The following is a 12,270-nucleotide window of genomic DNA, read 5'->3' as shown; positions in this document are numbered from 1 at the left end:
CCTGCTCTAATTCGGAGTTGTTCTTCAAATGTCAACCGCTCCTTATCCCTCTGCTCAGTGTGGAGTTTAATTCTATATATTTACCCTGTATCATGCCTTTAAAAGCGTCGGAATTGTTAGACGGGTTGGTTTCTTATGGGAGATTTATCTTGAAGTATTCTTGAATTGCTGAGCCCAACTCGTCCCTTAATCTGTCTCTTGTGAGAGCTATTAGAAAGAACCATATTAAGGTGGCAGGGGATTGTTGTCCACTCAAGGCATAGTATTGCTATTTTGATGTTCCAGGGACTCCCATCTCAATGACTGGGAAGCATTCAAGCATGTGAATCCATGAAACTTCCAATAGTGGAGAACTAAAGTTACAGATTAGTAACTTATTTCCTTACCTGTCTTTCCGCAACCTTATTCAATTGCAGAAAAAGCGCTTCATACACTAGATTTTAAAAGAGCTTTAATGTACTATATTGATAGAACTAAGGTGTTTAGTTAAACCAAACAACTTTGTGGCTTTTTTTTGCCCTATCTCATAGGAAAGACCATTTCAAAACCGGGGATTTCAAGATGGATAGTTAAATACATTGAGAAATGTTATTTCAAGGCTAAATGAGCTTTGCCAACACCTAAAGAAAACTGTACTCTCAAAATAGGAGTTTCTGTGGCTTTCCTGGGCAATAAATCAATAGCTGAGATTTAAGCAGATGCATGGTCAACCCCACACACTTTGACTAAACATTACTGTGCAGATATATTAGCACACCAACAAGCAAATGGACAGGCAGTACTACATACCCTTTTCCAAACAACTGTAGCACCCACAGGTTAGCAAGCACTTTATGTAGGGCACTGCTTTCTAGTCAATGCAAAGCATGTTACAGCCACAAATGCTATTGAACGGATTGCTACTCTTTTAAGCATCAAAGTGGCATGTAGTGCTGTAGATTCCCATGCACCTGTCCTCCTCCTAGATAATCTGTGTTCGTTCCATTACTTACAGCATCTTATGCATGGTCATCACTTTACTGACTTAACTCCATTCTAGCCCGACTGCAGGAAAACAATTTACCAATGGAGTTGATGCCCGCAATATCACTGAGAGGAGACACTTCATCTTGGGGCTCTTTTTCTTATAAGAAAAACAACTTGTACACATCCGAACCCAACACTAGGTTTCAGAAGTATGGAAAGCATGTGAATCTACAGTACTACATGCCACAGACAGTTGCTTACAGGGTAAGTAAGGTCTTTATTTTCTATCATGGTTGTTTGTTTTTCAAGTTGTGGTCCATTTATTGAAGTTAATTTTCTTACTCTGCCTTGGCACTACTTGATTTCATGTGTACTTTCTTTTCATCCTGAATTCCTGAGATCTCCTCTTCCTGTTCCACACAGCATTTCTTTCCAGATCACTGCAAATTCTGCCTGCTTGTCTGTGTTACGCTTGTGATGCCTTGCTTAAAGGGCAATAAGTTTCATCTAGCAGTTTAAACATTATTCTGGTCTAAGTATGGTAACCTCTAATCCTTGCTTCCTCAGAGGAACTTTTCGATGTCTGTGAACAGTGTTGCTGTGCTGCGACTCATGGGGAAAGGAGCCGGGCTCCCCCCAGGAGGGGTAGCCCGCGGACGAGGCAGTGCCCGGGGAAGAGGTGAGACACTTTTTCTGTTGTAGTAGAATTATAGGAAGACCTTCCAGATGTGACAGGAAGATTGTATTTCTTCATAGCAGTCAATGAATAAAAGCATTGTTTAATGTATAAATGCGTTGTAATATAAATTTACAGTTTTGATCTCTAACTGCACAGTCAGCTTAGTTCTTTAAGGAATAAGACTTCTCCATTGGGGAGTAAATAGTCCAAGATACAGAGGTTGCCCAGGGAAATCAGGTGGTGTACTTTGAAAAAGCACATTTCGAAACACAAGATTCACATGCATCGATGAAGACCTCGGTATAAGTGCTGGCAGAACACCATCCAAAAAAACGGTTTACTTTGAAAGAAAGATTTATGCACTAAAGAGAGCACTTGATGGCAAAAGAAGTGATGGCTTAAAGAAGAAAAATGGTGTTGCTGCCGGAAATATTAGACAAATAACTCAAATTTGTATTTCCAGTGTAGCCTTTGAGTAGGGAGCAGGAGGAGGGGAGTACTGAACAAGAGTATCAGCTGGACCCACCTATTACACCAGAACCACAGGAAGAGTTTTGAGGAAGACTAACATTATGAACACCCTTGTATCGGAGACACTACACGAAGAGCACTGTTGCTGCTATTTATACACTGAGACCAAAGGAGAGTTTCAAATCTTACCAATTTATGCCTTTACCACCCGATGACCCATCACTCTATAAAGTTGCTATACAAATTGCAGCTGATACTTATGGGGGACAGCTAAAACAGGACCAGACAGGGTTGCTTCCTATTAGTCTACTACCTTTACATTACTTGTGCAAATTACCCGGCCTCACAGACCAGGATAAGGGGGCTTTCAAGGATCCCGTATCCTTCAAAGTTGTCACCTTGGATTGAGGAAAAACGATAAGCCCTCAAAATGGGACCCTGTGAAGATAAGTGTACCATCTGATTCAATAACCATATCTACTGGTAGGTAAACGTCCAGTCCTCTTTCCTCCACTGAACCATCACCAGTAAAAGAGCACATAAATAAACATTTGGGCAGGAAGACAGAGACATCATCTGTCACACAGTAGAAAATGGCAAACTCCAATGTCCTACTGGATAGGTAGAGTATTCAACAGTGTGGAGAAAGAAGAGTTTGTGCAGCATGCCCTTGGTTATTTTAAGGGCCAAGAGCATAATACAAGAAGGAAAAACAATTGCCAATTCATGCTCTAATTCTGTCTTGAATGCAGCAGACATAGCAAGCAGACAGATGTGTACAGAAACCGCACTTAGGAGACTTGATTGAATCAGTGTGTCCCGGTTTAAACAGGAGGTCCAGGCTACCAACATTCACATGCCTTTTACTAAGGGGGGAGCTTTTGTGGCTCTCCTATTTCCAGACCTTACAGCAGATGATGAAGTAAATGGATAAGGCGATGGAGGTCATACAATTGTGGGGGAGGGGGAAACCTTCAAGAGGCATAATATCTGCCTGGAGACCTATGGGCAGAGGGATATTTCAGGCCATGCCACAGCAAATGCATGCTCCACAACCATCCACTTTGCTTCAAGCAGACATGTGTCAGTCTAAGAAGCTGCAAAGGTAGCCTATTTGTGAGAGTCCTGCGCAAATGAGTGGCACGGGTATGCCCAGACGTGATTCCTGTGGTCACCCTGCCCTGGCAAAGCTAGCCTGGCTGATGAGGGGGTGAAACCCCAAAAGCAACCCCAGGCTTTGTGTTTCCGGTCCAGGGAGGACCTGGCAATTCAGACTGGACTGTTCGCAGTGGGGACAGGGCTATGACTGATATGTATATGGCTGGGTCTAAACTAGAATGGCATGGGTAGCAAATAAACAATGGATTTAGGCCCAGATCTCTGTAATGGGGTGAATGTATGACATTGTTCAACATTCTGTCCATCAATTGTTTTTGCATTTGAAAGAGGGCATAGGTTATAAGCCAGACACAAGTGTCGGTAGTAGCCACAGTATGACTAAGGAGAAAAGGCCTTGCTATGATAAACAGTAGGAAGCAAATTTGGTGGCTGGTGGGGGGGTTATTCACAAATGGGGAAAGATCACCTAAAACAAGTGGGTCTTAAATATCCTACTGCATGCATATTGTATAAAACTACAAAAAATGCCACCAAACTTAAATCAATGGACAGGAACAAAACCGTCTAACAGCTCGACGTACAAACTCTAGCAGAGACAAGCCACTTTACACGGACTCTCATGATAGACTTCAGATGCCTGAACAAGTTTATCAAAACACAAAGTTCGAGGCATGTGGGCTGCTGACATTCATATCTGTGCATAGATCGCCGCCTAGTGTTGGGTCGGGATGATTGCACATTGTTGTCCTGGAAGAGTCTTCGAAGTATCACGAGATAGGTGGCTCCTCCCCTGGACTACAGTGCGCATGGGCATCGACTCCATCCCCAGATTGTTTTTTTTCCGCCATTGGGTTCGGATGTGTTCGGTTCCCTCTGTCGGAATCGAAAGTTCTTAACTTTACTTTGATTGAGACCAAAAGGTCTTTAGGACTTGCGTCGGTATTGTCTTTCATTCGGGTTCGTAACTTCCTCTGCTCCGAACCGACATTGTTCTTCCGCGTGCTTTCGGCGCGGAAGGGCCTACTCTACGCTCCAACCTCTTCAACCATCATGGAACGAAGTCCATTTAAACTATGCCCGGTGTGTGCCTCGAAGTACCCGCATATCAATGTACACCCGGTGTGCAACAAGTGCTTGTTGCCGGACCACGACGAGGCCAAATGTATGGCCTGTTCCAGGTTCCGGTCCAAAAAGACACTCAAGCTCCGCCGAGCTGCGGGCCTGGAGGCCCAGCAATCTGCACCACCTCCTATGGACATCTTTGATGCTGGGGATGTCGGGACGACGATATCCAGGAGATCACGGAATCTAACCCCGCGTCTGAGGTCGAGGCCGACTACGACGCAGAGACCGAGGATTTCGATGAAGTCGTCGAGGAGGTAGGGGACGACGATGGGGCCCTTGCCACCGTAGAGGATAGCTCGGACGAGGAGCTTCCTCAGACTGGCTCCGGGGCCATCCAACATCATGAGGCCCAGGTCGAGGGATCGCCTTCGGGCCTTACCCGAGACCTTGATGTACGTTCCACGGCTCGGCCTTCCGGCCCGGCCACGGACATTGATACCGAATCACTCCCGGTACCTCAGAAACCGAAAGTGAAACCTGCGGTCTCGACGCCGGAGATATCGAAACCGAAAGTGCGGATCGCGCTGGTCGGGTCGAAGACTTCGGAGGCCTCGGCGCCGAAGAAATCGAAGATGGCCGTCGAGCCGAAGAGCCACGCCAAAATGGCCGACCCGAAGGCTACTGCATCGAAGCCGAAGGTTAAGGGGACCGACGCAGCCGCATCGGCGCCGAAGACGGTCGACGCCAGCAAGGGTCGACTCGATCACAAAAAAACGGTCGACGACCCTAAGAAGTCCACTCTCGATCCGAAGAAGCGGCAGGACGACCCAAAGTCCCTCTCTGCCTCGCTTCCACTCGACAAAACCAAGGGGGCAACGCCAAGTGCCTCGACTCCGAAGGGCGCATCGTCGGTCGCCGCTAAGAAACCAGCCGCAAAAGACTGTCGAGCCGGCGCGTCCCTCTGCCTCGTTCACAAAAAAGGTTACGGAGTCCCTACAACGAATTAGGGAGGGGGCCGCAGCAGTCGAGCCGAAGGACCCTGTGCCGCCCAAGCCTCTGGAGAAACCGGCGAAGGCGCCTACGCCGATACTTTCCACCTTGCCGCCTAAGACGGCGCCGAAGGCTTTCGCAGCTAAACCGGGGGCCGGAGTGCCCATGAAGGTGTCTACGACGCCGAAGCCGTCGTTGGTGGTCCCGGACCCACGGCAACTGGCGGAGGAGGAGCGTCAGGAACTTTTCATCGACGCCGACACGGGCAGCCTCTCCCTCCTAAAGAGAAAGATCACCCCTGACCCACAATTGGAGTCGTACAAGAATCCACTCAAAAGGAAGATGGACTCTGCTGGTGCCTCTGCTTGATGGAGCCCATTTTGCCACAGGCTCACGAACTCTCACCCACTCATTCCAATGTAGAGGCAGGTGACGACGAGGATGAGTACAGCTATCCCGTCTACACAGACCCAGAGGATGTGACTGAACCATGGTCTGCAGGTGGCGATCCTGGGGACCCGCATTCAGGACAGGAGCCTCAGCTTTTCTCAGCCAAGACTTCCCCCACAGAGGACTCTGCGGCTTTCAATGCCCTCATCGAGAGGGCAGCAGCCAATCACAACGTCGAGCTCCATGCTGACCCAGTGGACGTCGACTTCCTCTTTGACACCTTTTCGGTCTCTGAAAAGACCGTAAAGACTCTGCCAATGCTGAAGGGTGTGTTGAAGCACGCAGCTGAGGTGTTCAAAGAGCCCACCCGGGCGAGGGTCATCAACCCAAGAATCGAAAGAAGTACAAGGCGGCGCCCACTGATCCTACTTATATTAAGGGACAGTTGCCTCTGGATTCCCTGGTTGTCTCCAATGCCCGCAAAAGAGCCAACTCACAGACTACGGGTGATGCTCCTCCCCCAGACAAGGAATCAAAAGTCTTTGAGGCTTCAGGGAAGAGGGTGGCGGCGCAGGCAGCCAACATATGGCGCATATCCAACACGCAGGCGCTACTAGCGCGTTATGACAGGGCACACTATGATACTCTAGAGACCCTTTTACAGCACTTACCCGATCAATATAAGGAAGCGGCAGAAATGTTGATACAAGAGGGGAAGCTTATCTCCAATGCTTCCATTAAGTGCGCTCTGGACGTGGCTGACACCGCCGCGCGCGCAATTAACACTAGCGTTATGCTTCGTAGACATGCATGGCTGAGGATATCTGGGTTCAAGCCGGACATTCAAACTAACATCTTGAACCAGACGGTCAACCCAGATCACCTGTTTGGCCCTGAGGTTGATACCACCCTTGAGAAGATGAAAAAGGACACCGACACTGCAAAATCTATGGGTGCCTTGCAGTCCCAGCAGTTTCGGGGTGGGTCCTTTCGTCGCTCCAGTACTAGAGGCACCTCAAGGGGTCAACTTTCACAGTCCACGCAATTCCACAAAAGCAACACCCAAACTTCTTATACCAACAAAGGTCGGGGTGGATACCGTGGCAACAACGCCAAGGGCAGAGGACGTGGAAACAACAGTCCAGGTCCTCCACCGCCAACAAACAGTGACGCCTTGTCACTGCCCCCCGACCACGCAACACCGGCCAAGGGGAGACTCCAGCAGTTCCTGCCCATGTGGAAGTCCATCATCACGGACAGGTGGGTCAGAACACTTATCCAATACGGTTATTGTCTGGAGCTCACATCCACTCCACCCAACATACCCCCAAGACACCGTCCTATGTCCGGCGAGCACTTGCACTTATTGCAGCAGGAAGTCAGTCATGCTGCAAAAAGGGGCAATAGAGCTCGTGCCCTTGCAGGAAAGAGGTGCGGGAGTTTACTCCCTGTACTTTCTTATTCCAAAGAAGGACGGATCCCTCAGGCCCATCCTAGATCTCAGGCCCCTCAACTTTTACATCCTATCAGAGCATTTCCACATGCTCACACTGCAGCAGGTTCTCCCACTGCTTCAACAGGGGGACTACCTGGCAACTCTGGACCTGAAGGATGCGTACTTCTACATTCCACTACATCCTTCACACAGAAAATACCTCAGGTTCACCATCCAAAACAAACACTACCAGTTCAAGGTTTTGCCTTTTGGGGTCACCACGGCACCCAGGGTTTTCATGAAGTGCCTCTCGACGGTGGCGGCGCATCTGAGACGTCAGAACATCCACGTCTACCCCTATCTGGACGACTGGCTCATTCAGGCGAAGTCGGCCCAGCAGTGCGCCGACCACGTGTCCCAAACCATTCACCTTCTGCACGATCTGGGGTTCTCACTGAATTACCCAAAGTCCCATCTCCAGCCCGCCCACATACGGCAGTATCTGGGTGCGACCATAAACACTCTGGCGGCTACGGCACAGCCGAATTCAGTGAGAGTCGACAGCATTCAATCGCTGATCCAAAAATTCAGACCTCAACACTCACTTCCAGCAAGAGTGTTCATGCAGTTGATAGGCATGATGGCCTCCTGCATCTCCATTGTCACGCACGCAAGACTACATATGCGTCCGCTTCAGGAGTGCTTGGCACGTCAGTGGACACAGGCTCACAACCAGTTGAAAGACCTAGTGTTGGTGAGCGGTCGGGCATACAACTCTCTGCATTGGTGGAATCCTTGAAACCTTTGCAATGGCCGACCGTTTCAGGAGCCTGTGCCACAGATTATCCTGTCAACGGACGCTTCTCTCCAGGGATGGGGAGCGCATGTACTCCAATACACTGTGCAGGGACTATGGACGCAGCAACAGGGGAAGATGCACATCAATGTTCTGGAACCGATGGGGATCTTCATGGCACTAAAGGCCTTCAAAGTACATCTATGCAACAAGGTCGTGTTGATTCGGACGGACAACATGGCGGCGATGTACTACATTCAAAAGCAGGGAGGCACACACTCTCTGCAGCTGTCTCATCTGGCTCAGAGCATGTGGAAGTGGGCCATTCAGAGGAACATCTTCCTCATGGCAGAGCATCTCCCAGGCAAGGACAATCAGATGGCGGACCTGCTCAGCAGGCACAGCCACCAGATGCACGAGTGGGAGATACATCCATCAGTACTCCAACCGTACTTCCAAAGGTGGGGTCATCCGGAGATAGACCTGTTCGCCACAAGGGAGAACGCAAAATGCCAAAGCTTCGCCGCCAGGCTCCCACACCCTCTGTCGCAGGGCAATGCAATATGGATGAACTGGTCAGGCAAATTTGCGTACGCTTTTCCCCCAGCACCTCTGATTCCGCTGGTGGCACGCAAACTCAGGCAGCACTCGATGACTCTCATCCTGGTTGCTCCAACGTGGGCTCGCCAACCATGGTACACCACGTTTCTGGAACTGTCCGTGGTACCGCATCAAAGGCTAGATCTCACACCCAGCCTTCTGACGCAGAGCCATGGCGACATTCAGCACCCAGATCCGCAACAGCTCAACCAGGCAATCTGGCTCCTGAAGTCCTAGAGTTTGGCTACCTCAACCTACCTCCCAATTGCATGGACATCATTCGGGAGGCTAGGAAGCCCACTACTAGAGCCTGCTACGCGGCAAAATGGAAGCGGTTTGTCATCTATTGTGCGAACCACAACATTGATCCGCTGAATGCTTCTATTCAGAACATCTGTTACCTGTTCCATCTGTACAAGTGTAATCTGGCCTATACTTTCATTCGCATTCACCTGTCTGCAATGGCCGCGTATCTCCAAAATAGACAGCACCTTTCACTTTTCAAGGTACCTGCCATCAAAGCATTTCTGGAAGGCCTCAAGAGTCATTCCGCCACGGACTCCACCAGCTCCTGAGTGGAACCTCAATGTGGTTCTTACCAGACTGATGGGTCCTCCCTTTGAGCCACTGCATTCCTGCGAGATTCAGTTCTTGACATGGAAAGTGGCTTTCCTCGTAGCAATTACATCGCTACGGAGGGTTAGTGAACTGCAAGCCCTCACAATCCAAGAGCCATTTTTCCAAATTCATTCCAACAGGGTGGTGCTCCGCACTAACCCTAAGTTTCTGCATAAGGTTGTGTCTCAGTTCCACATCAACCAAACAATCGAGTTGCCTGTTTTCTTTCAAAATCCTGAGTCACTGGCGGAGCGGATGCTCCACACCCTTGATGTTAAACAGGCCCTAATGTATTACATTGATAGGACCAAGGAATTTAGAAAAACTAAGCAGCTTTGTCGCCTTTGCGCCTCTTCACAAAGGTAACCCTATTTCCAAGGCTGGTATTGCTAGGTGGATCGTGAAATGTATCCAGATCTACTATGCAAAGGCAAAACGCACTCTTACCATTCCACCAAGAGCCCACTCCACCAGAAAGTTGGGGGCCTCTATGGCATTCCTTGGAAACATTCCCTTAGAGGACATATGTAGAGCAGCCACATTGTCTACCACACACACATTTACTAAGCATTACTGTGTAGATGTGCACTCCAAACAGCAGGCAGCTGTAGGGCAGGCTGTTCTCAAGACACTTTTCCAAACTGCTGCAGCTGGCACGGGCGGCCGCCTCTAATGGAGGGACTGCTATGTATTCTATGCACAGATATGAATTCAGCAGCCCACATGCCTCGAACTGAATATGCTTCTTACTAGTATGCATCTGTTCTTGGCATGTAGGGCTGCTGACATTCATATCGCCCACCCTCCTCCCCGGCGCCTGTAGCAGCTGCAGTATTCACATATATACTAATAGCATGGTCATCATTCACTGAGTTTGACTCCATCTTGGCCACAATGGCTAAAAACAATCTGGGGATGGAGTCGATGCCCATGCGCACTGTAGTCCAGGGGAGGAGCCACCTATCTCGTGATACTTCGAAGACTCTTCCAGGACAACAATGTGCAATCATCCGGACCCAACACTAGGCGGCGATCTATGCACAGATATGAATGTCAGCAGCCCTACATGCCAAGAACAGATGCATACTAGTAAGTAGCATATTCATTCCAAATGACCACACTGCAGGAGGTTATACCAGTATGGAAGGAAGTAGACTGCATTGTGATCATAGGATTCAAGGACTCCTTCTTACATATCCTGTTGAAGATCAGACGCTTTAAATTACTGGTAACAATTTATATTACCAGTTCAAGCTGACTGAGGTTATTCGCAAAATTCGTTGTGGTTGTAATAACTCACTTGCAAAGGCAGGAGATACATGTGTACACCTACCTAGATGAATGGATGATAAAGGTGAGTCCATGTACAGACTGTAATTCAAATGCTACTGGGTGTTTGAGGCATGTGTGCTGTAGATACACATGCTTTGCATACTCCTGCTATCTAGTGTTTGGTCCGGATGTTTGCAAGTTGTTTTTTTTTTTTGGAAGAAGTCTTTTCCAGTCATGAGGTAAGGTGACTCCTCCTTTAGGTGATATTGTATATGTGCATCGACTCCACTGATAATTGTTTATTTCCGCCATCGGGTTTGTATGTGGTTTGCGCGCTCCGGTTCAAAACAGTCATTCGTGTTCCCCTCTGTGCTCAATCCACTGAACCCTCCAACTGTATTGTTATCGTACGCTTTTCACTACTCTGTGTGTATCAAATCGATCAGGAAACTCCATCTTCGGTCAAAGACATCGTGGGTGCCCTTTGGGCCTAGCCGCATCGGTTGTCTCTACTGTTCCATACTAGTCAGCCTTCTGCCGATGGAACAGACTCAGTTTCAATTTTGTCCTTGGTGCCACTCGAAGTACCCTTGCCCCAACCTCCATAATTCTGCAACTTGTGCCTCTCACCGGAGTACAAAGAAGATTGTGAGGCTTGTCGGTCATTCCAATTGAAAGACTCAACAGGATTGTCTGACTTGATGGAGAAATACAACGACAAAGCATACAACATACTCCGGATATCTTCGGCGAACAATCTGAGCATGAAGAGGTTGAAGAGTCAGCAGTGGAAGGGAGAAAGCCTTCTCTATTCCAGAATCTGATTCCGAGCTGGAAATAGAATTGGAGTCCGAAGATGTTCCACCGGGGCAGGGTGCAGTGAGTACTAAAGCCCCTTTACCCCCAAACTCTTCAACTAAACAAAAGGCTTCAGCAGCTCCTTTGCCTTCGGCCATGGTCAGCACAGAGACTGTTTCCGAGGCCCGCCCTCGGGCCTGGCACCGAAACCAGTCCAGCTTACGGCTTGGAGTCGAGAAAAGCAGTTTTCAGAATCAAGACTTTCCGTTTCGAAGGACAAAAGAGAGAAGCGCGGTTCGTCACAAAAACCTTTGGTACCGAAATTGAAAGAGGGCCTTCCAAAGCCTCCGGAACTGATCCTGAGCCTTATTAAAGAAAGGCTAGACCCTAAGCAGAAAAAATCTAAATCCATCCGGATACTGCACATATTTTGGCAAAAACACCATCCAAAAGGAAAATTAACTCCGAGGATACTAATTATAAAATTTCTCTCAAGAAAAAGATCACTACATTCCCTATTTACACTAATCCTCAATCCCCTCCTACATCTTCACCTTTACCACAATTGTCGGGCTCAGACCATTTATGCATAACACCTCAGGGGTTTCCATATACACACTGATGGGGATAATGATCAGCAGGCCCATGGCATGACTATAATATTGATCCACCAATGAATGAAAACACTGATTTATATCCTGCAAAGCTATCAGTTGCAGGTGATGATGCAGGTTATCAAGAGCTATATTCAAGAGCAGCAGCACGTAGGGTTGACAAAAAATACCAACCTTCACCATCTGATGCCATTTTTATTAGGGGACAGTTACCTTTAGACTCACTAGTGGTCTTTAATGCTCGTAAGAGATCAAATTCACAGACTTCTGCAGATGCACCTCCCCCAGACAAAGAGTCTAAATTGTATTGTATGTAATTGCATTTATATAGCACTTACTACCCCTGACGAGGTGTCAAAGCGCTTTTTCGGCAGGTAGCATGCTACTCCGGGACCCATAGAGGATTAGTGTTGAAAATTAGTATAGTATAAATATGAAGTAATTTGAGTAGTAGATA

At 48.2% G+C, this 12,270-nt stretch overlaps 1 protein-coding gene across 2 annotated transcripts in view; it reads left to right on the top strand.

The window, feature by feature from the left end:
* Positions 1 to 12,270, top strand: part of GIGYF1 (GRB10 interacting GYF protein 1) — a 1,483,862-nt gene that overhangs the window by 290,908 nt on the left and 1,180,684 nt on the right. For both annotated transcript variants that reach the window (XM_086946110.1, XM_086946109.1), the window contains exon 7: positions 1,534 to 1,645. In XM_086946110.1, the coding sequence (XP_086802236.1) occupies positions 1,534 to 1,645 (112 nt within the window). The remainder of the gene's footprint in view (positions 1 to 1,533; positions 1,646 to 12,270) is intronic.

Source organism: Lissotriton vulgaris, chromosome 12 (genome assembly GCF_964263255.1).
Source record: "Lissotriton vulgaris chromosome 12, aLisVul1.2, whole genome shotgun sequence".
In the NCBI taxonomy this organism is placed as follows: Eukaryota; Metazoa; Chordata; class Amphibia; order Caudata; family Salamandridae; genus Lissotriton; species Lissotriton vulgaris.
Note: the sequence above shows the minus strand (reverse complement) of the source record. Positions and strands in the feature narration are given on the sequence as shown.